This window comes from Nothobranchius furzeri, chromosome 6, assembly GCF_043380555.1.
Source record: "Nothobranchius furzeri strain GRZ-AD chromosome 6, NfurGRZ-RIMD1, whole genome shotgun sequence".
NCBI lineage: Eukaryota > Metazoa > Chordata > Actinopteri > Cyprinodontiformes > Nothobranchiidae > Nothobranchius > Nothobranchius furzeri.
The window spans coordinates 63,669,719-63,696,481 of record NC_091746.1 but is presented as its reverse complement, the minus strand read 5'-3'; the positions used below and the strand labels follow the sequence as shown (position 1 = coordinate 63,696,481).

The 26,763-nt window shown below is 43.5% G+C and overlaps 1 protein-coding gene across 2 annotated transcripts in view; it reads right to left on the bottom strand.

Annotated features, from left to right (window-relative positions):
• Positions 1-25,295, bottom strand: part of LOC107374829 (synaptic vesicle glycoprotein 2C) — a 77,828-nt gene extending 52,533 nt beyond the window's left edge. Inside the window, exons 1-3 of one of the 2 annotated variants that reach the window (XM_070552431.1) lie at positions 25,103-25,295; positions 13,628-13,727; positions 4,235-5,135 (exon numbers count right to left, since the gene is read on the bottom strand). In XM_070552431.1, the coding sequence (XP_070408532.1) occupies positions 4,235-4,841 (607 nt within the window). In that variant the 5' untranslated portion in view covers positions 4,842-5,135; positions 13,628-13,727; positions 25,103-25,295. The remainder of the gene's footprint in view (positions 1-4,234; positions 5,136-13,627; positions 13,728-25,102) is intronic. The other variant, XM_015943108.3, reaches the window with a different exon arrangement.
• Between the last annotated feature and the right edge of the window lie 1,468 nt (positions 25,296-26,763).

Genomic DNA, 26,763 nt, shown 5'->3' with positions numbered 1-26,763 from the left:
AGTATTTAGCATTTTTGAACAACTTTTCAGAGACATGTTATTATTTAATTATCTTTTTGGTCTTAATAACCAACCTGGCATGACCTGGCACCTCGTCATCGGTCTGACCTGCTCACCCCTTACGTGTCTACGCGCACGTTAAGGTCAGCTGATCTGTTGGTGCTCTGCACTCCTCAGATGTGCTACAAATCTAGGGGTGAACGAGCATTTGTCCATGCTGCCCCCAAGCTGTGGAACTCACTTCCCATTATTGTTTTAATGTGTTTCTTATCGTTTTTATCTGTTATTATTGTTCAGTATTTTTGATCCTCATTGTTTTTGCCTTTATTCGGTTTTAATTGACTCTGCCTGTGCAGCACTTTGGGCGGCTCCCATCCTGTATTTTACAGTTTATAGAAATAAACTGGAATGGTGGGGTAGATGGTATATTTAAATCTCTCTAAATACATGATTAAAAATATTTAAATGCATCCTGAATGTATTCACAGAGCATCACTTTTTCCATGTGCTGTGATGTTACAGCCTCATTCCAAAATGGATTACGTTCACTTTTCCTTTTCGTTTCTACAAAGTCTCGAGCCAAATGTCGAGAAATATAATAATAAATGTTTTTATCTATTATTTAACAATCAAAGCTCCAATCAGCTTTTCTTTTCAAATCCAGCACAAGACCAACAGAAAGACAAATTACACAAATAGTCACAGATCCTCTCAGATACTCAGTTTAGAATCGCTACAGCTGCATTTGCATTTGCTGGTTTGGTCCTCTCAGCCGTTCTGTCCCTAATGGCTTAATCAGGACTTCGCTAAGATATCAGCACATCACGACCATTTTCGCAATGATCAGTGCCAAAAGGCGCCCAAGGACATGAAAAAAAATCAGTTAATATGTTTTATTCTGTCAAAGTCCGTTTCGAGAGGCTGTGCGATGTAAAACGTGGTGTTCGGTGACCAGAGGACACATCATTTTCTATGACAGTCTGTAGGAGAGCTTAAAGCAGTGTAAATGAAAATGTGGATTTCCACCACATTTTCCACACTGAAAGTTTACAAACAGCTATTTTAAAGCAGCATCCTGGCTTCTTTCATTTTCCTTCTATTCTACTCCACCAGCAACTCTTCCAATATTTTAAAATGCTGGTGTTTTAGTGACGTCTGCTGATGTAATTTCCAACTTAGTTACAACCAATCAGCATGAGTTAACCACAAGTCCCGCCCAGCGACTCTACTGGATCATTTCTGAGTTCACACACCAAAGCAGGTTGCTTGAAATGACCCAGAAAGCGATTTTTTTGAGCCGGCCTGATAAAACGAAGACACTGTTGTGAACATCTGGTAAAATGACTCAGAAGTTCCAGCTGTGGAAACAGGCCTGTGGTTTGACAACACTCTGTTTGAATCTGGTAACCCAGGACGCAGTCTGACTGATAAAACAGAGAAAAGCTGCTATGAACACATTAAAAAACTACTGTTTTGTAAACTTTTCAGAAATGTTCATGCTCAGAAATTAAACCAATTGGGCACCAAAGAGCAATGTGGGGATGAAAAAAAAATTATGAAAGCATTTAATCTTTTTTTATTCAAAACACCACAAGATGTGCACGAGCTTTCAGAAGGGGAAGAAGTGAACGTCGTTTGACGCAAAACGTTCACACACCCGAAGCGGCTGAAACTGGCGAAGGGAGACCAAGCGTTTGTTTCTGACGCGATGGGGCTCCCAACGCGACGGGAGGCGATGCGCTGTGCCAGAGCGTCGCTTTCCAACACCTGCGGTAAAATGGAGATTTTAACGAATTGTGACCTTTACCGTCTCGCTGTTTAACCTTCCCCTCAAAACTTTGTTTCTTGTTGTATCGTTCCTCTCAAACACGGTTAACACACTTAGAACAAGAAACTGGGTTAAGGTTATGGGGGCGAGGGGAAGGTTAGAGGTTAGATGTTAAATGTCGGTGAAATGTCCGTTTTACCGCGGGAGTCGGAAAGCGACGCTCTGGCACAGACGCTTGGTCACCCTTCGTCAGTTCCAGCCGCTTCAGATGTGAGAATGTGTTACGTTTGAAAGGAAAGACTCAAAAGAGCATGCTTGAAACATTTTACTGCAAGTTATGTTGTTTATGAAACTGCAATAAAAATGTGATGAATGCGTACATCGAAGACGTTGACTTTATTTCTGTTCAGGGCATCAGTTTGGGGACCTGCTTGGTTTCACCTAAAGCAAACCCACCAGACTTTATAATGTTCCTTTATAAATATAACATGTCAGTTATGAGCATTTTATTTGCACTCCTAATGGTGAAAACAAACACTTCACTGCTGAACTGCAGATGCTGCATGAAGATTTCTCAATTAGATTCTTTATTCAAGTATTTGATTTTATCATTTCTTCACACAGACAGGACCACTGCTGAAGATGCCCTCATCAACCAGTTAGACAGTCATTGACCTTCTCAGTAGATATGCGATAAAAGCACTAATTGGTTCTGTTGTGTAAGCTTTACTCCTCACAAGTGAGCATGTACACACATCCATTATGCATGCAGTTGGTAAAATGACTCATTCTTTCTATTCTTTGCCACCTTTCTCCCACAGAGCGATGAGTCAGAATCCAGGAGAAACCAGGGTGAATAGTAAAGGTTAGCACTCTCCCTCATCTATGATTAGAACACCACATAATCATGACATCATGGCAGAACTGAAAAACTCTGCAAATGTTAATTTACCTTTATAAGCATGTTTTAGAGTAAGTCTTTGCAGCTGTTTTGGGAGCTCAGCGAGAGAATAATGAGGTGAAATTACACACAAAATCACTTTTTTCCAAGAGTCGGAGTAATGACACCTCCTACTCTCAGATCCATATACCTGGTGCCATGACAACTTGATAGCTGTTTCTACGGCACTGAAATTCTGAGTGAAAGTAACACCTAACATTTTAATTCCTGCTAACAAATCATCATTTTATTCCTTCATCATCAGCAAGATAATTTCTCTAAAATGTGTTGTCTCACCGCCAAAACCTCTAACCTCAATAACATGAAAGATATGAGCAGCAAATTTACCATGAGGAGAAAAATGCCACATTTGGATCTCTGTGGATTTTGTTTTGATTTAAAATACTGCAGGAAAGGGGTGTAGAAGACTATTTTCATATTCGGCCTGCATCATCATCATCTTTATTTCTGTAGCACCTTCCACCACCTTCTCGGAGGCCCAAGTTGCTTTACACCAGCACAGTACAACAAGATAAAAATGGACAAAAGAGAGACAGTGTATAAAAAAATAATTTAAAAAAAGACTAAAATACAAAAAGTAAATAAATAAAACCCCAGGTATGACCTGAAAACTCAGGGGAACTTGCCACCAATAAAACAAAGGAACTCAGGGAAGAAGGCCAATCAATAAAAGTGTGTTTTTAAACAAGACTGGATGAAGGATGCCTGCTTCACAAGCAACGGAAGCCCCACAGGTTTGGGGCCATCACAGAAAACACCTGGTCACCCTGCCAGTTGTATTTAGAGTGTGGGACTTCCAGAAGGTCCCTGTCTGGAGAGCACAGGGCCTACGAGGGGGCTTTTCTATGGAACAGTGCAGAGAGATAGGTTGCGGTGCCCTATAGGGCCTTATACATGGAGCAAGATCTTAAACCTAACCTGATACTTAATTGGTAGCCAGTGAAGTTGGGCCAGCACACGAGTGATGTGCTCTCACCTCCTAGAGCCAGTCAGGAACTGTGCAGCTGAATTTTGATCAAGCGGAAGAAGAGCAAGTTCACCCGAACTCGCACCAGCATTTATAGCAACGCAATAGTCCGGGCGCGACAATACAAATGTATGTAGAACTGATTCCGAATGAGCCCTCAACTGCATTAGCTTAATCTTAGGGATACCTCAGAGCTGGAAAAAACAGGAGCCCACCGCCGTTGATAACTACTGACTAATCACCCGTTGGGCCAATAAAGGGAGGTCAACATCAGGGGTAGGACAAACTCAGAGTGACTGATTACAATCAGAAATAATAAATAAATAATGCTTTTTCAGTGAAGTTGACCTTTGACCGATTAAGCTGTCATGAAATAAATGAATGCTTCATGGCTAAGAGTGAAATTTTGAAGCCAGCTCCTGTCTGATTTCCAAAGAATAGATAGTTATAATCTGTTTTATTAAAGGTTGAGAACAACATTGCATGCCAGAAGAAAACAAGCAGTAGGCGTATCTGTGTGAAGTGTAAAAACTCTTACCGAGCCATCCAGCGCCAGAGTTGGGGACACACATATCTGTCTCGGCACTTGGCAGGACAAAACCCACTACAAACACCTCCACACCATCTGACATGAGTGCCAGGCCAAGTACGAAGAACAGCTGCCACTGGAATCTCCCGTGACCACACTCCTGCATGATCAGCTCATACTGCTGAGCCAATTCCTCCTCGTCTGCCTGTCTCTCATTTTCCAGCTCCTTGCGACTCTTGACGCTGTCAGAAACCGGCTGGCCAAGTGCCACTTGACCATCCTTTGTCTTCCCCTCATTGTAGGCCGGCACACCTTGATACTCTCCCTCGTAGATCTCGTCTTCATCATCATGGCCCTCTGTTGCATCACTGGACGCCCCCTCTTCATCATTGGCGGCGTTATCAGCATAGTGACCATCTGGCTGAGTGTAAGTGTTGTAGTTGTTTTCCTCCTCATCCTCGTTGTGAAAGCGGTTGTAGCTGCGATGGGCTGAATATTCATCTGAGGCTTGATCAACAGCTTTGCTGAAGTTCTTGGCAGCATGCCTTTTGGCTTCCTTTGCAATGTCCTTGGCACCTTTGGCCAAGGAAGCCCTGTTGTTTGGTGCTTTATCCATTTTGGCAACGGGGCAGTTGGCACTGAATGACTTTTACTTCAGCTCTAATACACTTCTATCGCACCAGGTGCTGCAAATTTAAAGTGCCTATTTTCTCTGTTCTTGAACTCCAAGACACAAAGAAATGGAAAGTAGTTTTTCAGGCCTGAAAAGTCAGCCAAATGCCATAAAGATAGAGGCTAACTGATAACGCACATTTCCATTGAATGGGCATAACCAGACAGTGCTAAAGTGGGGACTGTTGATCTTGGATGGTGAAGCTCCTCAGTCTGGTCAGTGGAGGGAATCTTTAGCCTGTGGGGACAAAAAGAGACAAGCAGGTTTAGACTGAATCAAAGCTGTCTGCCACCCATAACAAACCAGAGTGAGTCTCACCAGAAAACTCCAAAAGAGAACTTTTACACCCAATTACCCAAAGCTAAAAGACAGAAGTCAGTAAAGGGGATTTGACTGAGAATTAACTGTGGAGGTCACTGACCTTGTAAATTGAAAGCAAAAACAAAAGTCTTGCATAAAGCTTTATTCTTCACAGTTTCAGGGTTCTGTCACTTTAGGTGTGTTTCCATTACCGAAACTTCAGGGTAAGTTTACAGGAAACTCACGACATGTGCGTGTCTCCACTTGAAAGGGCCAGCCGTACGATTGTTTTCAGGAACCTTCTGAGTGCCTGATCAGGTACTTGGACTGGCTCGGTAAAAGGCCTGGTGCAGTTGGTGGGTGGGAATGCTGCCGACTGACTGAAACTCAGATGTACATGATGTCCACTCGGTAGGAAATAGGAAATGCATACGGGGTGGAGAACCGGCATTTAGGCGTGTGTTTTTCACCAATTGATGACGCAACTCCCAACGCTGTGATCCCAATGTGCTGTCATTTTAGCACATTCCTTACAGAGCCAAACTGTAAATGGAGACAGGACAGCTAAGAGGACTGGGCCTTTGGACCTCCTGGGCACTTTCCCCCTCGCTGCATTTACCCTGAAGTTCCGGTACTGGAACCCCCCCCCCCCCCCCCCATTCAATGCAAATAAGTTGTCGCTGGCCTCGCCCACAGACTCCTTGATTGGTTACAGGTGCGATGAGGAGCTTTGATATGCAGAAGGGCTCAAAGTAGAAAAGCTGTTCCTTGACGTCAATGCCAATGGATGGTTTTTAATCATGTTTGGAGTGTTTATAAAGGCAGACTACATGGCAGGACAACAGGATGTGAAAGGGACGATTCCATAATCTGTCTTCTTTGACAAGCTGTGGCCATCTTGGATCAACTTGACATGTAAAATTAGTCAGTCGTAGGTGTTCATCTAATTATTACTTTCTGTCCAGCCAGCATACATAGGTGGGCCCTATATTGACATGCATGGTCTAACTGTATGGGTCCTAACATGGTTTGTCTGCAGTTTGAATGGTGGCTCCACAGGGTTGACCCAGGACTACCTGGAGGAAATACATCTGTAGGTTGGCCAAGGAATGCCTGGGTGTCCCAGCTAAAGAGCTGGCGGGCGTGGCCAGGGAGAGGATTGCCTGGGAGGCCTTACTTGGGATGCTGCCCCCGTGACCCAGACCTGAATAAGTGGAGAGAGGTGAGGTCAGACTCCACAGGATTTAGCCCACAAATATTTTAACAGGTCAATGTCGTTGTCAGCGTTGTCTCCCTCCGCTTATCCGGGTCGCGGGGGCAGCATCCTAGCTAGGGAGCTCCAGACCGTCCTCTCCCCGGCCACCTCCACCAGCTCCTCCGGCAGGACCCCAAGGCGTTCCCAGACCAGATTGGAGATGTAACCTCTCCAACGTGTCCTGGGTCGATCCAGAGGCCTCCTGCCGGCAGGACATGCCCAAAACACCTCCCCAGGGAGGCGTCCAGGAGGCATTCTGACCCAACACATTCTCACACCCATGGCGTCAAAATAGGACGAATGTGACCAAGCATCAATATATGATGAATCGGGACGCCCCAGCGCGTCAGGATAAGACGATTAGGGACATGGTGGGTCACATGGCTCCGCTGGCGTCACTGTTTGACGCGCGCGGTCATACAGACATTATTCAACTATTTAACCTTCCGCTCACCCCAATCCTAAGCTTAAGGTCCATAAACTGTCATTGCCCACGTGAGCATTGAAGTCCCCCAGCAGGACAATGGAGTCCCCTGATGGAGCACTATCTAGCACTCCAAAAGGGTGGGTACTCTGAACTGATATTTGGCCCATAAGCACAAACAACAGTCAGGACCCGTTCCCCGACCTGAAGGCGCAGGGAAGCTACCCTCTCGTCCCCCGGGGTAAACCCCAACACACAGGTAGAGTGTCTTGGGGCTAACAAAAAGCCAACCCCAGCCCTCCGCCTCTCACCCAGAGCAACTCCAGCAAAGGAGAGTGTCCACCCCCTCTCAAGGACTTGGGTTCTAGAGCCAATGATATGTTTCGAGGTGAGTCCAACTATATCTAGCCGGTACCGCTCAACCTCTGCCACAAGCTCCTGCTCCTTCCCCGCCAGCAAGGTGACGCTCCATGTCCCAAAAACCAGTTTCCATGTCCGGGGATCGGACGGCCAAGGCTCCCGCCTCGGTCTGCCACCCGATCCACACTGCACCGGACCCTTCATGTTCCTCCTGCGGGTGGTGGGTCCACAGTTAATGAGCCCATGTATCCGGTTCGGGCTGGGCCCTGCCGGGGCCAATGGGCGAAAGTCTGGCCACCAGGCAGTCGCTCATGGGCCCCAACCCCAGGCCTGGCTCCAGGGTGGGACCGCGGTAACCCTCTGGGCTGGGTACTCCGACTCTTTGATTGTACATCCATGAAAGATCCTCTGAACCGTTCTTTGTCTCACCCTTCACCTAAGACCAATTTGTCATGGGAGACCCTACCAGGGGCACAAAGTGCCCCAGACAACCTAACTCCTAGGATCATTAGGGCACTCAAACTCCTCCACCACGATAAGGTGGCGGTTCAAGGAGGAGAGGCCAATGTATGGGTCAAACCATCCGGGTCGCTCTGAAAACCCATGTAAGGCCCACTGAAATATTTGTGGGCAAACCCCTGTGGGGCCACCAAGGAACCTGCAGACAAACCTTGTTGGGACCCAAACTTGTGTCCCAACAAGGTTTGTCTACAGGGTTTGCCCATATATATCCACATAAGGCCCACCTATGCATGCTGGCTGGGGCTGACAGTTTAATGGAATTAACCTGCATCTGTATGTCGTCTATAGTGTCCGCTTGTGTTGAAGCCTGTTTCCCAGGAGAACCATCGATAAGCTCATCTATTGGCTCTGCTGATACTTGCTAACGTGTGATTGGCCGTTCCTGGCACCTGTGTACTTGACAGTTCTGCATTCCTGACATTGCATAAAAGAGCCTCTAGGCTGTAGTTTGATATGTGTACTTCCAACATCTAAAGTCAAAACTGTGTCCATGCGCAGGCATAATGGTTATCTCTGACCTTCACTAGAAATTAATACATGTATAAAATAAATACATGCACACACATGCAAAAACATTGTGAGGTCAAAATTAATTATAGTTTATTTCATCCAAGTTATAATGTGATGTAAACAGGTAATTATATTAAATCTGCACACACTGCATTTACTGCATTGCTAAGTTTGTAAGTGGTAGTGGTCATTATGATTTTATGACTTTATGATTTGTTTTTAATCTATGTGAATCACGTTGTGATTCTCTGTCTGTGAAGAAGAAGAAGAAGAAGAAGAAGAAGAAGAAGAAGAAGAAGAAGAAGAAGAAGAAGAAGAAGAAGAAGAAAGTATCATTTGTATAGCGCCTCTCAAGATAAAAATCATGAGGCGCTTCACAAAAACAAAAAATGTAAAAATACGAAAAATAATTTAGAAAATGGTTAAAAATATATTTAAAAAGAGCAAAAAAACTGACAATTGTGATTTATAAAAAATATGTTAAGAAAGTGAGAGAGTGAATAGGGAAGAGGGAAATCAGTGGATCCTGATGAAGGTGAGATAGGTGGGGAGAGCAGAATAAAGAGAGAGTGGTGAAGAAGATCATACAAAAGCCAGCTTGAACAAGTGAGTCTTCAGCTGCTTTTTAAAGGAGACCACTGAGTCCACTGATCTCAGGCTCAGGGGGAGAGAGGTCCAGAGTCTGGGGGCCACAGCAGCAAATGATCGGTCACCTTTGGTCTTTAACCTGGTGCTGCACAACCAGTAGGCTGGACCTCAGGGACCTGCTGGGGGTGTAGGGACTAAGAAGATCACCAATGTAAGATGGTGCTTGTCCATGTAAGGCCCTATAGACCAGAACCAGGATCTTGAAATGAACCCTGAAGTTGACTGGCAGCCAGTGAAGCTGGAGGAGAAGTGGGGTGATGTGAGTGTGTTTGGAGGACTTGGTCAGAAGCCGAGCACAGGCATTCTGAACCACCTGTAGATGGTTCAGGGAGGTTCTGCTCAGACACGTGAAAAGAGAGTTACAGTAGTCTAAGTGTGAGGAGATGAAGGTGTGGATAACTGTCTCAGGTTCAGAGTGAGACAGAATGGGACTCAGCTTAGCAATGTTCCTGAGATGGAAGAAGGAAGAGCGAACAAGAGAACTGACATGAGAATCCAGGGTGAGAGCTGGGTCAAAGGTCACGCCAAGATTCCTGACGGAAGTGCTATAAAAATAAAATGTACTTACAGTGGGTACAGATAGTACTCAGACCCCCATCAGTTTTTCATGCTTTGTTATAGTGCAGCTATTTGCTAAAATCAATTAAATTCATTTTTCCCTTATTAATGTACACAGAAGATGTTTCGCTTCTCATTGTAGTCACTTTACTGAGTTGAGTGTACATGTTTTATTAGTAATAATTATTTTTTTGTGTGGTTGAATATTTGTGATCTCATAGGCTTAAATTATGATCCAAACACCAAAATGTTTATAGTAGAGTCACAAAAGATTAATTTATAACCAGACAGCTCACTAAAAATAACTGGGAAATGAGAAGTATGTCAGTGTTTTCTGTCAGAAAAGCTTGCAGCTGAAGAACAGAACTTCAGCTAATTACACCTTGTGTGTTTGAGTTGTTGTTGGAGCGTTTCCAGGGCTGCAGCACTCTGAAAATTACACATTAAACTGTGAATTGTGCCCAGATGACTAATGAGCCCATTTTACATTTATTCAGTGGTTTCCTGTTGGGAGAAAATCCAATCACAGATAGTTAAGAACCAAATCTCAAAGATGAATCACCCACAATGCGACGTGTCCTCGAATCAAGTTCCATTTTTGGTTCTTTTTAAAACACAGGAAAGGTCTTTCTTTACCATGCTAACATTTCGTTTGCCGATCGCAAAACATCCTCAGAGCTGATGCTGATGGTGGTGTCACTTCCTACTCCATTTTTCCGCGGGCAGCAGGGTAAACGGAGTAGGAAGTGTCGCCACCATCAGCGTCAGCTTTGAGGATGTTTTGCAATCGGCAAACGAAATGTTAGCATGGTAAAGAAAGACCTTTCCTGTGTTTTAAAAATAACCAAAAATTGAATTAGAAACTAATCACAGTAAGAACACACCAAAGATCTGGAATCAAATTGTTTTTCACCAGTGAACTCTAAATAAATACAAGAAAAGCAGATCTGGAGTTGGGGTTCAACAGCCAACTGTCTACAGTCGTCTTACTGTCATGGCTGAAAACTGTCCATCTGGATTAAATAAGAACCTATCAGGAGGTTGGAGACCATAACTCCCTTCATCAGACATTCAACACATTTATTTACAATCTGGAGAAAGGATTCCTCACAATTCACACTCTCTCTGACTTTAAAACTGGTATCCAACTGGCCTGTGACTGGTCGTGACAAAATCTCAACATTTGTCTCTAAATATTTATGAAGGTTCTCACTTTCCTTGCATGAGTTGCAGGATCTTGTTGTTTAAATTTCAATACTTGCAGACAAATTGAGACATACTTATGACACTGGGACTAAAATGGAATGAGATCATTTTCTCTGCCGTCACATATAATTTGAAAATCTATCAAATGCATCAAATGATGCATAAATAGATAAAACCTCTTTCCAACAAGTCAACCGTCCCACTTCTTTGTGACACGTTCAAATATAAAACGACTTAACTCGAACCCATTGACTTGTACAACTACTGACTCGATCATCAGTTGTAGCAACTTTTATTTGCTCAATCACCCGAATATATTTTCAAACAAATGGGTGAGAATTTCTTTTAAACTGCTTTGGTTGTATAGCCATGGTGCTTTATTAATCACTTCTGTAACTTGAGTTTAGAGACTAGATCTAATTTGCCATTTCTTTTGTTGGGTTTTAGCTCAGACTTCTTGTTTGCAAATGTCAGCTCTCTTAATCCTAAACATGGAGTGTTGCCGGACAACGATGAGAGGACGATAAATGCTTATGGTCCATTTTTAATGTTTGGCAGGAATAAATTCTCATTGAAGCACCACAAAACTCTCTACAAACATCTGCTTACACTTAAAACTTGTTTAAAACGTTGAAGTGGACATTTGGTTAAATTCTGGAACTGCTTGCATGTGTTTTTCTGTTACATGCAATGCACATTTGTGTCAGCATGAATGAGTGACTGTCCTTAGGGGTTGTCTCTACCACGACACTAGCATGACCTCCCAGGAAACTTGTCAACCCACCAGGCTGAGCGCTGACCGCTCTCAAACAGCTGTTGGAGGAAAGCGAGCTGGCCTTGGGCCTTTTAACTCTAGAGCCGCCCCGGGCTGCTTTATTACTGACAGAATTGACATGAACGTAATAAACTGCATCAGCACACAGCTGCTCTTTTAAGTCAATTGCATTGTGCACATATTCCAAAACCATATAATACACAAAACAAATGGAGACAAGATGGAAAAATATTGTTTGTTAATATCGGCCCAGTTTTATTTCTCAAACCGATACCGATATGTTAAAAAATGACTAACATCGTCCGATACCGATATGGATGCCGATATATTGTTCATCCCTAATTTTCACCAACAGCCATGAAATAAGGAGGGCTGGAAATAAATACTGATGGTCCATCTCTTCTGGAAGAGGGCTAAATAGTTTGTCACTCAGCCCCGTGACTTGTTAGGACCATCGGGCTGTGTCCACATTCTTAGCCCTAGTTGGCTCCCAGTGTGACCCTTTCTGGGCTGCCTCTGCCCAGGGGTGGACTGGGACCAAAATTTGGCCCTGGCATTTTTATGAACCGTTGGCCCTCGGCAGGGGAGGTTGCTGCTCGCGACTCGTCTATCCCGCCAAATGTGGGGGAGGGAAGGGGTGTTGTGTGTGCTGCTCGCGGACTTGTCTCTATAACCGCATGTGAGACGGGGGCTTGGTTTGGGACAGCCCAAGCTGGGCAAGTGGCCCACTTGGCTGAGCGGCCCACCGGGACAGGGCCAGAATGCCAGATAGGCCAGTCCACCCCTGCCCCTGCCTCTGATGTTTGAAGTGTTTGTAGATAGGATCTCATGGCACACTTGTGGAAAAGAGAGTATCAGATTTGGTAACCTCAGGGTGTCTTCTCTGTCTTTTGTGAAACTTGTGTTTCTGTTTCGTGTGCACTGGAGGAGTTTGCAGCCAATCGTGACACAGCTACGGTCCAGTTCATATGGGAAGAAAATTTTGCTGTTTTTTGTCCCCATTCTCCCCTTCACACAATCTTATGGATGTGACTGATGTCATTATTGCTCACAAAATAATTTGATCAAATATTCCAGCCGTGTGTGGCGTGTTAAGCGTGCTCTGGTCTGCTTGGACAAACACTGGGACTGCTTCCGCTTTGAATCGGGGTTTTAAAACATGTTTTCTTGTCTTTTCTTGCTATCGAGGTCCAACAAGTGTACTGCCTTTTTGAATTTGACATGTAGCCAATCAGAAGAAGGAGAATTACATTGATATGTTATCTCCACTAATAGCACAAGCCTGAATGTGTTCAAGGTTGTTGAGTTGCTACCTTTTCAACGTGCTTGATATGCAACTGGCCAATCATATTCCAAAAAGAAAAGCATTAAACGGTTTGTCAACGAACGAGACCTTCACGGTCTCATAACAAGGTTCTGAGCCGGATCAAAGGTGGAGTGCCCTCAACAGGTCTGGAGTGTAAGCAGCATGTAACATAATAGATGTGTTTCACGGAGCAGCCATAGCCAAATGGGTGGTGCATTTGTTTGCCAATCCATAGGTCGATGGTTCAAATCCCACCCTAGTAGGGACCGAGGCTTCCTTGGACAAGATGCCAATCCCCTCCCAATTTGCCCTTAAATAAAAAAATATAGATGTGTTTTACCCGTGAGCTCCCTTCCAACCAGGAGCCTTTCAGATGTGAAACTGCAGCGGGAGCTTTCTACTCAGTGGGTCTCGCGAGGTTACGACAAAACGGGAGAATTTCAACACCCAGCATGACTTTGGCAATTCATACAATAACAATATGGCAGCATGTATAGAGAAATGTCTGTGGTTTATTTTTGGTTTCGTGTGCCTCGGCTACAGAGATTTCACAGGAAAAAAACTTGTGTTTTTTAATTTAACCACTGGAAATCTTCTAACTTTTATTTAGAAAGTTTCCAGATGCTTTACAATGGTTTGGTGTCTGACTTCCTTTCCATCCCAATCTAATGGAGTTTAACGCGGTCTGGAGGTGTAGTGCATAAAAAATAAACTCGAAGCTTCTGGGATGCTTAGAAAATATTATGTTTCCAGGCCAGTGAAAAAGTGCCCAACCACTAGAACGGTGGCTAATTGTGCAGCACTAGGAATTGGTCCTAGAAATACGAGACAATGTGACCACATAGTGACATGCAACATTACTTACACTGCTTCTCCAAAGCCCCTGCCTCTACGGAAAGCAGCACACACCTGGGTTAAGTTCCTGCATGAACCTTGACAGGTCGATGTATGACGTTTCAGCTCACCTATGTTTAGAGAGATTAGATAAAATATCAGCTGGGATCTACCACTTAAACATTAACGCTCCAGGGACACCAGTGCAACATAAAGCAGCCCAGGATGTTGTGGTGCAATGCAGCAGGAAAAGTGTAAGTTTGTGTGCAGCCAGATGATGGGACACAATCTGCCTGAGGGCATGAAAGCATCTGTGCACCAAGACAAAGAGAAGCGTCTGGGCACTCAGCAGTTTTGTTACCACTTCAAATGTACCCACACACGTTTATGCACCTGCACCAAAGTAAAGTAGAGATTAAACCACTTTTTTTTTTATCTTGTATTGGAGCTCACCTTAAAGGTTCTAGTATAATCTGTTTGGTCTTTCTGGTTTACTTATGGGACATCAGTGGGCAATTCCCATCCCATAACTGGAAGGTTGCGAGATCAAGTCCTACTCACTCTGTCGCAGTCATTGTGTCCTTGGGCAAGACACTTGCCTGCCAGTGGTGGTCTGAGGGACCGGTGGCGCCCCAGGGCAGCTGAGACTATGTTGTAGCTCATCACCACCAGACAAATGGTAAATGTGTGTGAATGACTGGTTGTGTTGTAAGGAGCCTTGGAGGTTCTAGAGCTCTAGAATGGTCTGTAACTGGTAAGCAGCTTGTATTTGTATAGTGCCTTCTTAGAGTTCTACATCCCCCCAAGGCGCTTCACAACACAATCACCGATTCACACACACATTCACACGCTGGTGATGATGAGCTACAATGTAGCCACAGCTGCCCTTGGGTGCGCTAACAGAGCGGAGGCCTGACATACACTTGCACCACCGGTCCCTCCGACCACCACCAGCTGGCAAGGTGGGTTAAGTGTCTTGGCCAAGGTCACAACAGCAGCTTTCTCTGGCGGAAGCCAGGATCGAACCTGCAACCTTCCGATTAATGGACAACCCGCTCAAACTCCTGAGCTACTGCTGCCTAGAAGGCGCTGCACAAATAAAAGCAACTTCCTATTCCTCCTATTCTTGTATTTTGTTGTTGTTTCTAATATTTTTGTAACGCCAAAAACTTTTGTCATTCAGATTTTATTCTACTAACATTATTTCAGTTTTTCTCTCAAAGTTTAGAAATTCTTCTTGACATATTTTCAATCTGACCAGTGAAACTAAAAATTCTTTTTGCACGCCTTTTTACCTTTTTAACAGCCTCATAGGTGTCTAAGGTTGTTTGAATTTATCCATTTAAAAAATAATAAAAAATAATTTATGTTTTTCATACAAACTTTTACAATGCTACTAATTTTAGCTGCAGAATTGAGCGTGTCCTTTTTTACTCACAATAAAAACATCTGATTATCCAGGTCACTCACACACCCAAGGCGTCAAAATATGACGCGTGTGACCAAGCCTCAGTATATGACGAATCGGGGCGCCCCAGCATGTCAGGAGACAACGATCAGGGACACTCTAGGTCACGTGGCTCCACTGTTTGACGCGCGCGGTCACACGGACATTATTCCACTTTTCAACCTTCCCCTCACCCCAATCCTAACCTTAAGGCCCATAAACTGTGACCTTAAGGTTAGGATTGGGGTGAGGGGAAGGTTAAGCAGTTCACAAGTAGTTCTAATGTCCATCTCACCACCAGCGTCGGATACCTGGGACGCCACGTGACACAGCGTGTCCCTGATCTTCGTCTTCTGACGCGCTGGGGCGTCCCGATTCGTCATATATTGAGGCTTGGTTACACGCGTCATATTTTGTCGCCTTGGGTGTGAGAATGTGTTGGATTATCCGCCCTTTGGTAGATTATTTTGAAACCTTTCAGAAAATATAATTTTTAAGTGGCACAGCTAATTGTGATTCAGGTGACTGATGAACATCATCATTTGCTTCCAGACTATTTGTCCCAAATGGATGAAAAAAAAAGAAAACAAGTCAACCTGCGGCTGTGAGAGAAGTTAAGATGTTGTATAAAGATGAATGATGTCTCACAACAGTCAGTCCAGTCTGGGTTTAATCTTTTCTTTGTAACTGTCAGTATCTCTTCACCCTTTCTACCTCCTCCTCCTCGTCCTCCTCCTCCCGTCTCGTATCTGATCCAAATGCCCCAAAAGTTTCAAAGCCATCGACTCGGCAGCAGAGGAGAATACCAGACATTGGCCTCTTCTGTTGACATTTCTTTATTCACGATAGGCAATTCGTTTTTCGTCTTATGTTAATGACCATTTGTGCTGACATTTGCAAAGTCTTTCAAAGTGGTCTGAGCTACAGTTGGAAGTCCAACCGTATCTTTTTGTGAGCCGACACACATAAAGCCCTCCCCCATGAGACGTGGCTCGTCTTCGTCCTCCGGCTTGGCTCCAGGGGCGCCTCCAGAAAATTTTGATAGGGGTGGCCAGACGGGGCCAAAAAAATTTTTGGGGTGGCATTGCGCCTTTATTCGTTTTATTAAAAATAACACTACGTATCCAAAACACTTAATTAAATATTACAAGCACAAACATTTTAGAAAAATACATTTCAGGTATTTAAAATGTTATCCCAAATTTAATTTAAAAAATTTTTTGTTTAATTCACCTGTTGCTGTGTTAAAAAAAAACCTTTGGAGATAAACGGTGAGCAGCGTATTTTTTTTATTCTGACTATTTCTTCACTCATTAATTGTAATATTTTTATTTTGTTTTACAATTATGTCTTGAATTAACAAGATCAATATATGGTTTCACTGAACATTAATATGATTTATTAACACTGGCTTTTCCTGGGGGTGGGGTGGGGGGTGGGGGTGGGCAGCAATTTTCTGGAGGTGGCCATGGCCACCCCTGGCCACCCCTTGGGGATGCCCTTGCTTGGCTCAGATTGGAGAGTGAAGAGTCAAGTCAAGCCAGTATTGTTTATGACATCCTTTTCTTGTAGCAACACCAAGCCCCCACAATGCAGGTCAAAATTGAGGCAAAGGCGGAAGTGAAATAAATTGCAGTACCACCCTCATCTGCTGGGGGCTGGTGTCAGAAGCGAGCAAATCCTCATTGACTCCCATGTTAAAAAATACCAATTTCACAGCAGAAATAAACATGTTTACAGCCTGGTTCCAAAACATGTTTTTTGTTTAAATTGTCTAGTTTAAACTCATGACAACTCTGAGGGGGTGAATTTTTTTCTCAACCTTCTGTTTAAGTGTATTAAAAGCCTAAAATTCTGTATAATTAATGAGCATCCGACCCACGTGACCGCAGAGCTAGCTCCGGGGAAAGGCCTCAGCCTGAGCCTCGGCCTCGCCTGAAAACTATTCGGTCATTTTCAGTTTCTCAACTTAGACCATTAGTTCTGCCGTTTGTGCATTCTTTTTGGATATTATTTGTGCAACTGTTGGACAAAATGACTTGCTGTGGCATTAATTGCACCAAAAGAGCGTCCAAGGAGTCTCCACTTAATTTTTTTTCGGTAAGTAAAATTATATTTATGTATTTTAGGTCACTGCCGAGATGAGCTTAGATTTTAACATGTACTGTTTAACCATAAAATTTAAATGTAATAGGGTAAAACCCAGTGCATTTAACATAATGCTGCACTAGAAAATGGGTTGAAATATAACGTGTTGGTGGAGCTGGGTTCCCACTATCGGCTTGTGGAGCTCTCAGGAGACCGATGTTTTCCACCCGTTTCTCCCCTCCCCGCAGCTCGGCGCATCTCTGTCTGATCGCGGCTACTGACTGCTGTGCGGGCTGGCGGCTTGTGGAGCTCTGGGATGGAAACCTGTCCACCCGGTTCTCCCCAGCGGCAGCTCTGCACATCTCAGATCGCAGTGGCGCTTGTCTGCTGTGCGGCTGCCGCCTTGTGGAGCTCTCGAAGACCTCTGTGTTCCACCCGGTTTTACCCAGCGGTCAGCCCGGCGTATCTCTGACTCAGAAGCTCTGGTGTTGTCCACAGTTAACTCCGGTTGTAGCTAGGTTGGTACCTCCGTTAGCTTAGCTCTCACCTCCGCGTTAGCTTTGGGTTAGCTTCAGGTTAGCTTGTAGCTAGTTCTACCGGGTGTCGTCAGTTGATCCCAGCCTTACAGACCCCACCCTCAGCTCCTCCTCTCTTCCCTTTTGTGGAATTGTCTGGGCTTGAAGGTGGTGGCCACCTCCCATTTCTCTTCCAAAATGTGTTATTGGGTCTATTGAAACCTATTGTCCATATATGTATGTCGATGAGCAACACACACACTTTCAACTGTGATGTTGTGATTGAGGTTGTTATGAGAGCGCCCTTAATGGTGTGATTTCAGCAATCAGCAAAATCCCTGTGAGCTCTGAATCAGCAGTCCACAGAGAAGAGAAATGATTTCCTTGCAGTCGTGCAGTCACGGCCTGCTGACGCCATCCAGATACAGTCATTAATCACTCTAAAACACACGTGCAGAGCTACACATTCTGTAAATGCACGCATGCACACACACACACACATACACACACACACACACACACTGGGAAGCTATACTCGCTCTATACAAAGTCAAATTGGGAAATGATCAGGATGACGAGCGCTCTCTAAGAAAAAATGTAAAAAAGTCTAATCTAAATTCTGTTTTCAAGCAATAAAAAAGCATGAAACTCTGATCTGATTATTGCAACGTACTGGTTGACAGAATGTTAATGTAAGTGGTGTATACGAAACCCTTCAGGCTCTCTGGAGCACTAACATATGGCTGCAGTGAACGTGTACTCATGCATATCATGTGACTAAAGCTACATGCCTAGCTATACAGATGCTACACGAGTCAGGTTTGGGGTTTTCCACAAATAACTCAGAGGCTCCACATATGTTCCACGTATGCAGCTTTGGTGAAACAACGTTGGCTCATGCAAAAACTCAGCTTGAATGAATAAAAAGAGAAAACGAAAAAAGTATGTAGCTTTGTGTTTTGACATAAGCAAAAGCAGATGGATTTCAAGTGTTATGCATTGATCATTTAACACGCTATACGTTACAGATAGGCCAACCGAATGGGACATTTTTTTCCTATATCTAATTTTACTACCGTTGAAATCAGATTTTGTTTCAGTCCAAAGCCAGCCCTCTTTGACATCTTGTTACCAATCTGAAACATGTCTGACGTTTTTCAAGACCACCTCAGTATGAACCATGTTGCGTTTGATCATTGTCCTGTAGTGGACGTCACGTTTCTTCCCCATGGAGGCTTGATGCAGTAAGATCAAATATAAACAAACTTCCACTCGGTCATAATTTGGAACATGAATTTGAAGAAACCTGAAAGTGTGGTTCTGAGAACTTAACTTCTCAACCAAAGACTGGAGCTAGACTCGACTGATGTAGAAAAACAGAAACTTTGTGTAAACCGTTGCTTTGTTTTACTTTAGAGATGTTCATGAAATATCAAAATACCAATAAATACAAATATATTGGCAACAGTTGTCCATCTACATCAAAGTAAATGAAAACTACTCATGCAGCCATACTCATTAGGACACTTTATAACCAAAAATAGCCTTGACATTTTTCCTCCGTCCATCTGTCGATTCTCTTCTGCTTATCCGGAGTTGGGTCGCGGGGGCAGCAGCCTAAGCCTAGAGGCCCAGACTTCCTTCTCCTCATCTACTTGGGCCAGCTCTTCCGGGGGAAGCCCAAGGCGTTCCCTGGCCAGTCGAGAGACGTAGTCCCTCCAACGTGCCCTGGGTCTTTCTTTAGGTCTCCTCCCAGTTGGACGTGCCCGGAAAACCGCACCATAGATGCGTCCTGACTAGATGCCGGAGCCACCTCAACTGTCTCCTCTCGACGTGGAGGACCAGTGGATCTACTCCGATGCTCTCCTGGATGATCGAGCTTCTCACCCTATCTCTAAGGGAGAGCCCACCCTGCGAAGAAAACTCATTTTGGCCGCTTGTGTCTGTGATCTCGTTCTTCTAGTCACTACCCAAAGCTCGTGACCATAGGTGAGGGTAGGAACGTATCAACCGGTAAATTGAGAGCCTGGCTTTCTGACTCAGCTCTCTCTTCACCACGACAGACCAGTACAACTGCTCCTAGAAATTCTGTCCATAAAAGTTATGAACAGAATCGGTGACAAAGGACTGCCTTGGCCAGGATCTCCCTAAGGCAAGGGTATTTAATTCCAGTCCAGGAGGGCTGGTATCTAGTGTGTTTTAGTTTTATCTATGCTTCAAAACACCTGATTTCAATCAGCAGGTGATTAACAGGCTTCTGCAGAGCCTGGTGAGCTGCTGCACAGGTGATTCAACCACTGAATCAAGTCTTAAGCTACAGGCACCCCAGTCTGCCAATCTGGCCCCGATAGCCACGCGATATTGCAGAGCCACGTCAACCAACACAGCCCCACAACATCCAAAGCCTTAAGGAACCCCGAGCGGATCTCATAAACCCCTGGAACCTTGCCACCGAGGAGTTTTTTGACCAGCTCAGTGACCTCAGCACCAGAGATTGGAGAGTCCAACTCAAAGTCCCCAGACTCACTGGAAGACGTGGTGGTGGGATTGAGGAGGTCTTTGAAGTATTCCACCTATTTGACATTTTTCATTGATTAAAATGTACCAATTCAAAAGTATCCAGTGGGACTGTTTCAGAAGCTAGAAGTGAGCCAGATCAGAGTTGAGCTGAACACGGCAGGATTTGGAGTCTTATTTCCTAAAATTTGGACACCTCTCCTCTGATTGGATAACCGCAACATAACTCTACCACTGATTCCATTTGCCCTGAAATGTTGATACTTTATCTCCACAAATAACCAGCCTGAAGGAGTTGTGCTGTGTGGTGGAGTTGCCAATGCAAATGGTTAGCTTCTACTAGCGTTCTCTGCTGTTTCCTGGACGCCAAACCAACAACAGCCTTCCCAGTCAAAATGGGTGAGTCCATGAATGTTAAGTGTGACATAGATCTGTCAGGCTTTTCTAATTCTAGAGTTTCATTGTCTATGTGCTATCAGAAGCTAATGCAGGAGATAAATGTAGGAGACTAAACTGGCTGTTAATCAGACATAATAATGAATAATTAAAACATTTTTTAAAGGTTAACCACAAACAAATTCCACTTACTACATTTATTTACTCCTTGATCATTTCATACTCATCATTAACTATTCACCGTATTTACTGAGGTTGGTCTGAATAACACAGTGGACACCCCCCCCCCCCCCCCCCCCCCCCCCCCGCACACACACACGCACACACAAATACACACACACAGCTCCAACATGATGTTGAATTACATTAACAAATTAAATTTAAACTGCTTTTTAAATATCTGAATAAAATTTAATCATAGATCTGAGTTATTGACAGAAAATAATTAAAAAGCTACATCTGAAACGGTAATCGGTTTCCAAAAATATTCTTTTGTTATTTTTTTCTACACAACCAAAGATTATTTTTGTAATTAGAAGTCTTCCTTATGGTCCTTAGCATCTAAAACTGGAGATGTGTTGCTCTCCACATTGAGCCGGCTGAGCACTTTCAGCACTTATCCTCAAGAGACTGGATGAAGAACATGAGTGCCGGTGGAGTGGAGGTTTAGATGAAAAGTAATGAACACACACTACATTAAACATGGGCTTCATGCCTTAGAGCCCACAGAGCCTCTGAGCACAGATGAAGGGCACAAACACACAAATCTATTTATTAACAGATGCTCCAACGCAGAGGGAACTACCAAACATCCCAGCATTTAATGTGGAATCTCCTCCTGACACACATACACACACACACACAAAAAAAACACAGCTGCCTGATTGCTTGAACATGATAATGGCTGTGAGGGCTTACCAACTGTTGGTGCTGTGCCAGATATTATGTGTTAGTTCTTAGCTGTTGAATTGATGTGTTTATGTTTATTCATTTTTGCAGATGTATGTGTGTGTGTGTGTGTGTGCGTGCGTGCATGTGTGTGTGTGTGTGTGTGTGTGCATGCATGCGTGTGTGTGTGTGTGTGTGTGCCTGCCTGCACCTGTGTGCGTGCGTGTGTGTGTCTGTCAGAAAGCTGTATTTAGCTTTTCTGCAGCTTCACACTTTTTCCTGTAACACCTGTACATCATTTTGCAGGTTTTTCTCTCTATCTGCTGTAACACACAAGACCATCATCTTGTACAACAAACCAGTGAGCAATTACAAGTTGACCTAGCTTTTCCTAATCCTGATGTGATAAAATTTCCAACAGTTATAATTGAAAACTGTTGATGTTGTCCCTGCAGAAAAGTTATGACAAATTAATGTTATTTGTTGTACGTAGCTCTCTTAACAACCTTAATGTGAAAAATCACAAGTTAATTCTGAGCTGGCTGACAAGCTAATGGCTAGTCCAATGTGGGGCATGACCAAAGTGAAATGTTGCCATGTAAATATCTGATAGGCCCAATTTATGATTGGAGTGGGTCCAACATTTTATCAAGTCAACCATGGCACTATGAACACACCACACACAGCAGGAATATCTGATAAGATTATCTTTAGAACCACTCTAAGTCAAGCACATCCATAAGATTCTCTGAAGGGGAGGATCTGGTCCAAAACTGGCATAATTATCTTGCTGTGCTAACCAGGCCTTACATCTGCTCTTACAGTGGGAGTCAGATAAACCCAAGCCGTCCTAAAGCCTGTCGAACATGAGAAAAAACTGCTGAGCAAATGACCGCAAATTACTGTTATCTCAGCAGAAATCTCGCTGTGTGCACCTAATTTTCACTGAATTTTCTTCCCCGTGAGACGCTGAGGTGAAAATCAAACTGGTTTGATATTTCTCGCCTCACAGGGGGTAGAAACTCACTGTGTGTACACTATGTGAGCTGTCGGCTGAGCTGAAATATTCTAGTGGCCAATCCAAGCGTGTTCTCTGCTCACATGATTCCAAGATGGCAGCCCACTGTCTGCATGTCAGGAAATAATCAAAACACAGACAGAGCTGGAAGTAGAGGAAATGCTTCAACTTTTTGTGTTGATGAAACATCGCCTCCACCGTCATTTCAAGGTTGTGAAAGTATGGGTATGGCTGCAAAGAAGGGCCAGGCAAGGAGTTTATGTCAGTCTTCTCCAAGGGATGCACCTTGAAGACCCAGAGTGCTTTGGACAGTAGCGCCGACTCTAGATCCTGAATCTTTCGAGAGGGTAGTGGAAACAGTGGGCCCATCGATCTGCAAGGTACCGTTTTTTTTTCTGACATGACAGGGCTGCATCTGAATACATCTTAGAATCACGTGAGCGGAGAATGCGCGTTGATTGGCCACTAGAATATTTCAGCTCAGCCCACATGGTGAGTTTCTACCACTAGTGAGACAAAAAATATCAAACCAGTTTGATTTTCACCTCAGTGTCTCGTGAGGCAGGAAACTCCCACAGCGAGGTATCTGCAGAGTTATCGGTTATTCAAGGCAGTTTGATCATCAGATTGCTCTTGTGTGCAGCAGGCTTTATGTCCTCAAACATCTTTTTGTGGGTGTGTACATGCACAAGTCAAATGGGTCGGTAGAGCCTTGCATTGAAGTACATTTGGGAATTTTTCAAGATTCATCTGTTTATTGAGTTTTTCTATTAATGAATTCTGATCCGGAACACAGGTTTGTTTCTTCAACTAAGTAAAAAGTGGGAAAATGCCGTCATGTTTGTGTATGAGGAAGGCCTCTCCTCAAACTTCTCTGGTTTAATTTTATCATTTGTGACTTGTAATGTTTAGCCCAGCCTTTCCACTGGATGTGGATGCAACACACACATTAATAATAACATAATAAACACATTTTACCCGTGAGAACCCTTCCAACTGGGAGCGTTTCAGATGCAAAGTGGTTCAAAATGAAAGCATTCTATGCAACTGGTCATGCGAAGACACGAAATTCCAGGAGAACTGGAACGCCACGCATGATTTCTCAAATTCACACAGTAACAAGCAAGGAGAAAGAAGCCAAAGTATATCCAAAAATGTGTGGTTTATTTTCTGTTTACTTTGGCTGCTGAGGTTTCACAGGAAATTACTGACGTTTTTTACTAGTTAAGCAACTGGAAATCTGGACGGGTCTTTTATTTTGAAAGTTTCCAGATGTTTAACACTACTTTTGTGTTTTATTTCCTGTCTGGCCTGATCTGAAATGCAAAGTTGGACGCATTTTCGAAGTGAAGCACTTACAAATAGTGATCCCAAACTTAGGCAGCGTGTCAAAAACATGACGCTTCGCGGCCGGTGGAAAGGCACCCGTCCATATTAACGACGACTAATTGCCACGAAATACATTTTGCAGACATTTTGCGCTGCTTACGTGTCTGGTGGAAGGGAGGGATAAGAGGAGACAGGAAAAAGTTGACAAAGACCAAAGAAAATCTAACTTATTTTGTGAATAACCTTTTTTCTCTAAGTTGTAACCTAATTAGTCTGATTAGTTGTCATAAAATCCTTCCTTCGTTTGTTTCATTGCGACACATTAAATTTCAACGTGTTGAGTCAAACTCTCATCAAGTTGCATGGTATTGTTGCTAAGGCCTGAACAGTGTTGGCTTTAGTCATTCATACATCACCAACAGACCAGAGATGTAAAGCTGATATTCCATGTCTGCTGAGCTGAACCAAACCCAGATGTGTACACGGAGGCTAAAGTGAACAATAATCCCGACTCCATACATATCCACTCACGTAGAACTATTAAACAGTCAGGCACCATGGGGTGAGAGCAGAATGGATCATGTACAGGAAGGAACATCAATCACCATGAAGTCTTTTGGCGCAAGTGGCGTCCCATAATTAGATTTTTGGGGCTATCCTGCTGCCTGCAAATCAATCCTCCCAAGGAGGCGGCGTTGTGGTAAGCTGTAGCTACACCAAATAATGACTGCCCCCCTCTACACACACACACACACACACACACACACACACACACACACACACACACACACACACACACACACTGCTGCGTGATCTCCTGAGCAGCTGATGGGTCTGTTGTTACTTTCAGCCCACTGCAGATTCACTGTGACCGCAGGTGCATCTGGGAGAGCTCGGGGTGGCTTCACCATGCATCGGTTTGACTATTTATTAGAATCAACTGCCAGTTCACTCCCCCACCTCCAGTTTCTGGTATAAAGTTGAAAAATATACTAGAATTATGCTTTTTATCACATTTGTACAGACAAAACTTTGAGAAAAACAGGTCCAACAGCCCCCAGAGTAGCTTCTGATCAAGCATCTGTGACAAGCTAGAAAAGTTCCCCCAACTCTCCCATTAATCAGAGGCAATCACTATTTTTCCATCTTTTCTACAAATGGTGATTAAAAAGTGGGGTGATTAGTAGGCAGGTGGGTCTATTTTTTTCTTTTTTATAGTTATAACAGAGAAAGATGAGGTGCAGTAGAACACAGTGTAAAATGAAGTGATGTCGAACATACAAAAATGAAAGAAAGCGTGTTACTCACAACTGACAGGGAGGAAAAGAGCGCCACACAGAGATGGGTGAGTGTGAGGGGGTGAGTCCCCGATTTTCTCCCCTCTACACGACCACAGAGCTAGGATGCATCGCTCCAAGATTCCCTTGTTCCTCCTCTTGTTCAATGCAGCGGATTTTCTGCTGCAGTCCAAGAAAGCCGAGAGAGGCTGAGGGGGGTGGGAAGCATGAGCGTGATAGGAGGGAGGGAGGGAGGGAGTAGTAGTAGGCAGACTCAGATCAATAACGGCTCTGCATCTGCATAATACGCACCACTATCTGACAAGAGTGCAGTGATGCGGGTTACACACTTCTGTTGGAGGTGTGTGTGTGAGTAACAAGCACCAGGAAGGCTCCGGGGGAGACGTTACGCTACAAACTGGTGGATAGGTCAACAACTTCATCTGAGAACAAGCAGGCTGAGCCTATTTCATATCCCCCGTCAAAAAGTAATTCTCTCATTTAATAGTTTTTTTTAAATAAAATGTTTCAAATTAGTGTTAAAATCTAGTTTAATGAGTTAGTTTTCCAGAACTAATAAATATTAATCAATATTAATCATACATGCTCTGGACCTCTCTTCCCCTGAGATCAGTGGACTCAGTGGTCTCCTTTAAAAAGCAGCTGAAAAGTCACCTGTTCAGGCTTTGGTGTGAACTTCGTCATCACCCTCTCCTCTTTCTGCTCTTATTCCGTCATTCTCGAGATCCACTGATTTGCCTCTTTCTTATGCACTTTCTCTCTCCCTTTCCTTACATTTCCTTTTTTAATCACAATTTTTTTCTCATTTTAAACATATTTTTGATCTTTTTTATTTTAAATCTTTTCTATATTCTAATTTTTTGTTGTTGTTTTTATGAAGTGCCTTGTGATTTATATCTAGAGAGGTGTTATATAAAGATCATTTTCCTTCTTTTTTTCATACAGTGAGATGCGAACATTTGGATTGTCAATCTTCATGATTTTCCTGTATAAATCATTGGTTGCAATAAAAAAAATAAGTTAAATATTTCATATAGAAGACAAATGCAGTAATATTTGCAAAGTGAAAGGAAGTTTATAGGGTTTACAGAGAGTATGCAATAAATGTTTAAATAAAATTAGGCAGGTGCATAAATATTTATGTTCATGTATTTAGCAGATGCTTTTGTCCAATGCAACTTACAAGTGAATTTGGGCACAGTTGTCATTTTATTAATTCCAAACCCTTTAAAACTAATTATTGGAACTCAAAATTGGTTTGGTAAGCTTAGTGACCCTTGACCTTCATACACAGGTGAATCCAATTATGAAAAAGAGTATTTAAGGGGGGGCAATTGTAGGTTTCACTCCTCTGGGAGGCCATCTCAGTCCCCAGACCTGAATATCATTGAAAGGATGCTGTGTGAGTTAAAGAAAGCTGTCCGTGCTCAGAAACCATCAAGCCTGAATTCAGATTCTCATTGGAAGCTACAGGAAGCGGTTAGGGTTAGGGTTATGGTTAGAGGCTGTTATTTCTGCAAAAGGAGGCTCTACTAAATATTGAGTTCATTTCTTTTTTCTTTTTTTTCAAATTTATGCGCCTGCCTAATTTTGTTTTAATCAATTATTACACGCTTTCTGTGAATCCTACAATCTAAGTTTCAATTCTCAAACCACCAAATGGTTCCCGAG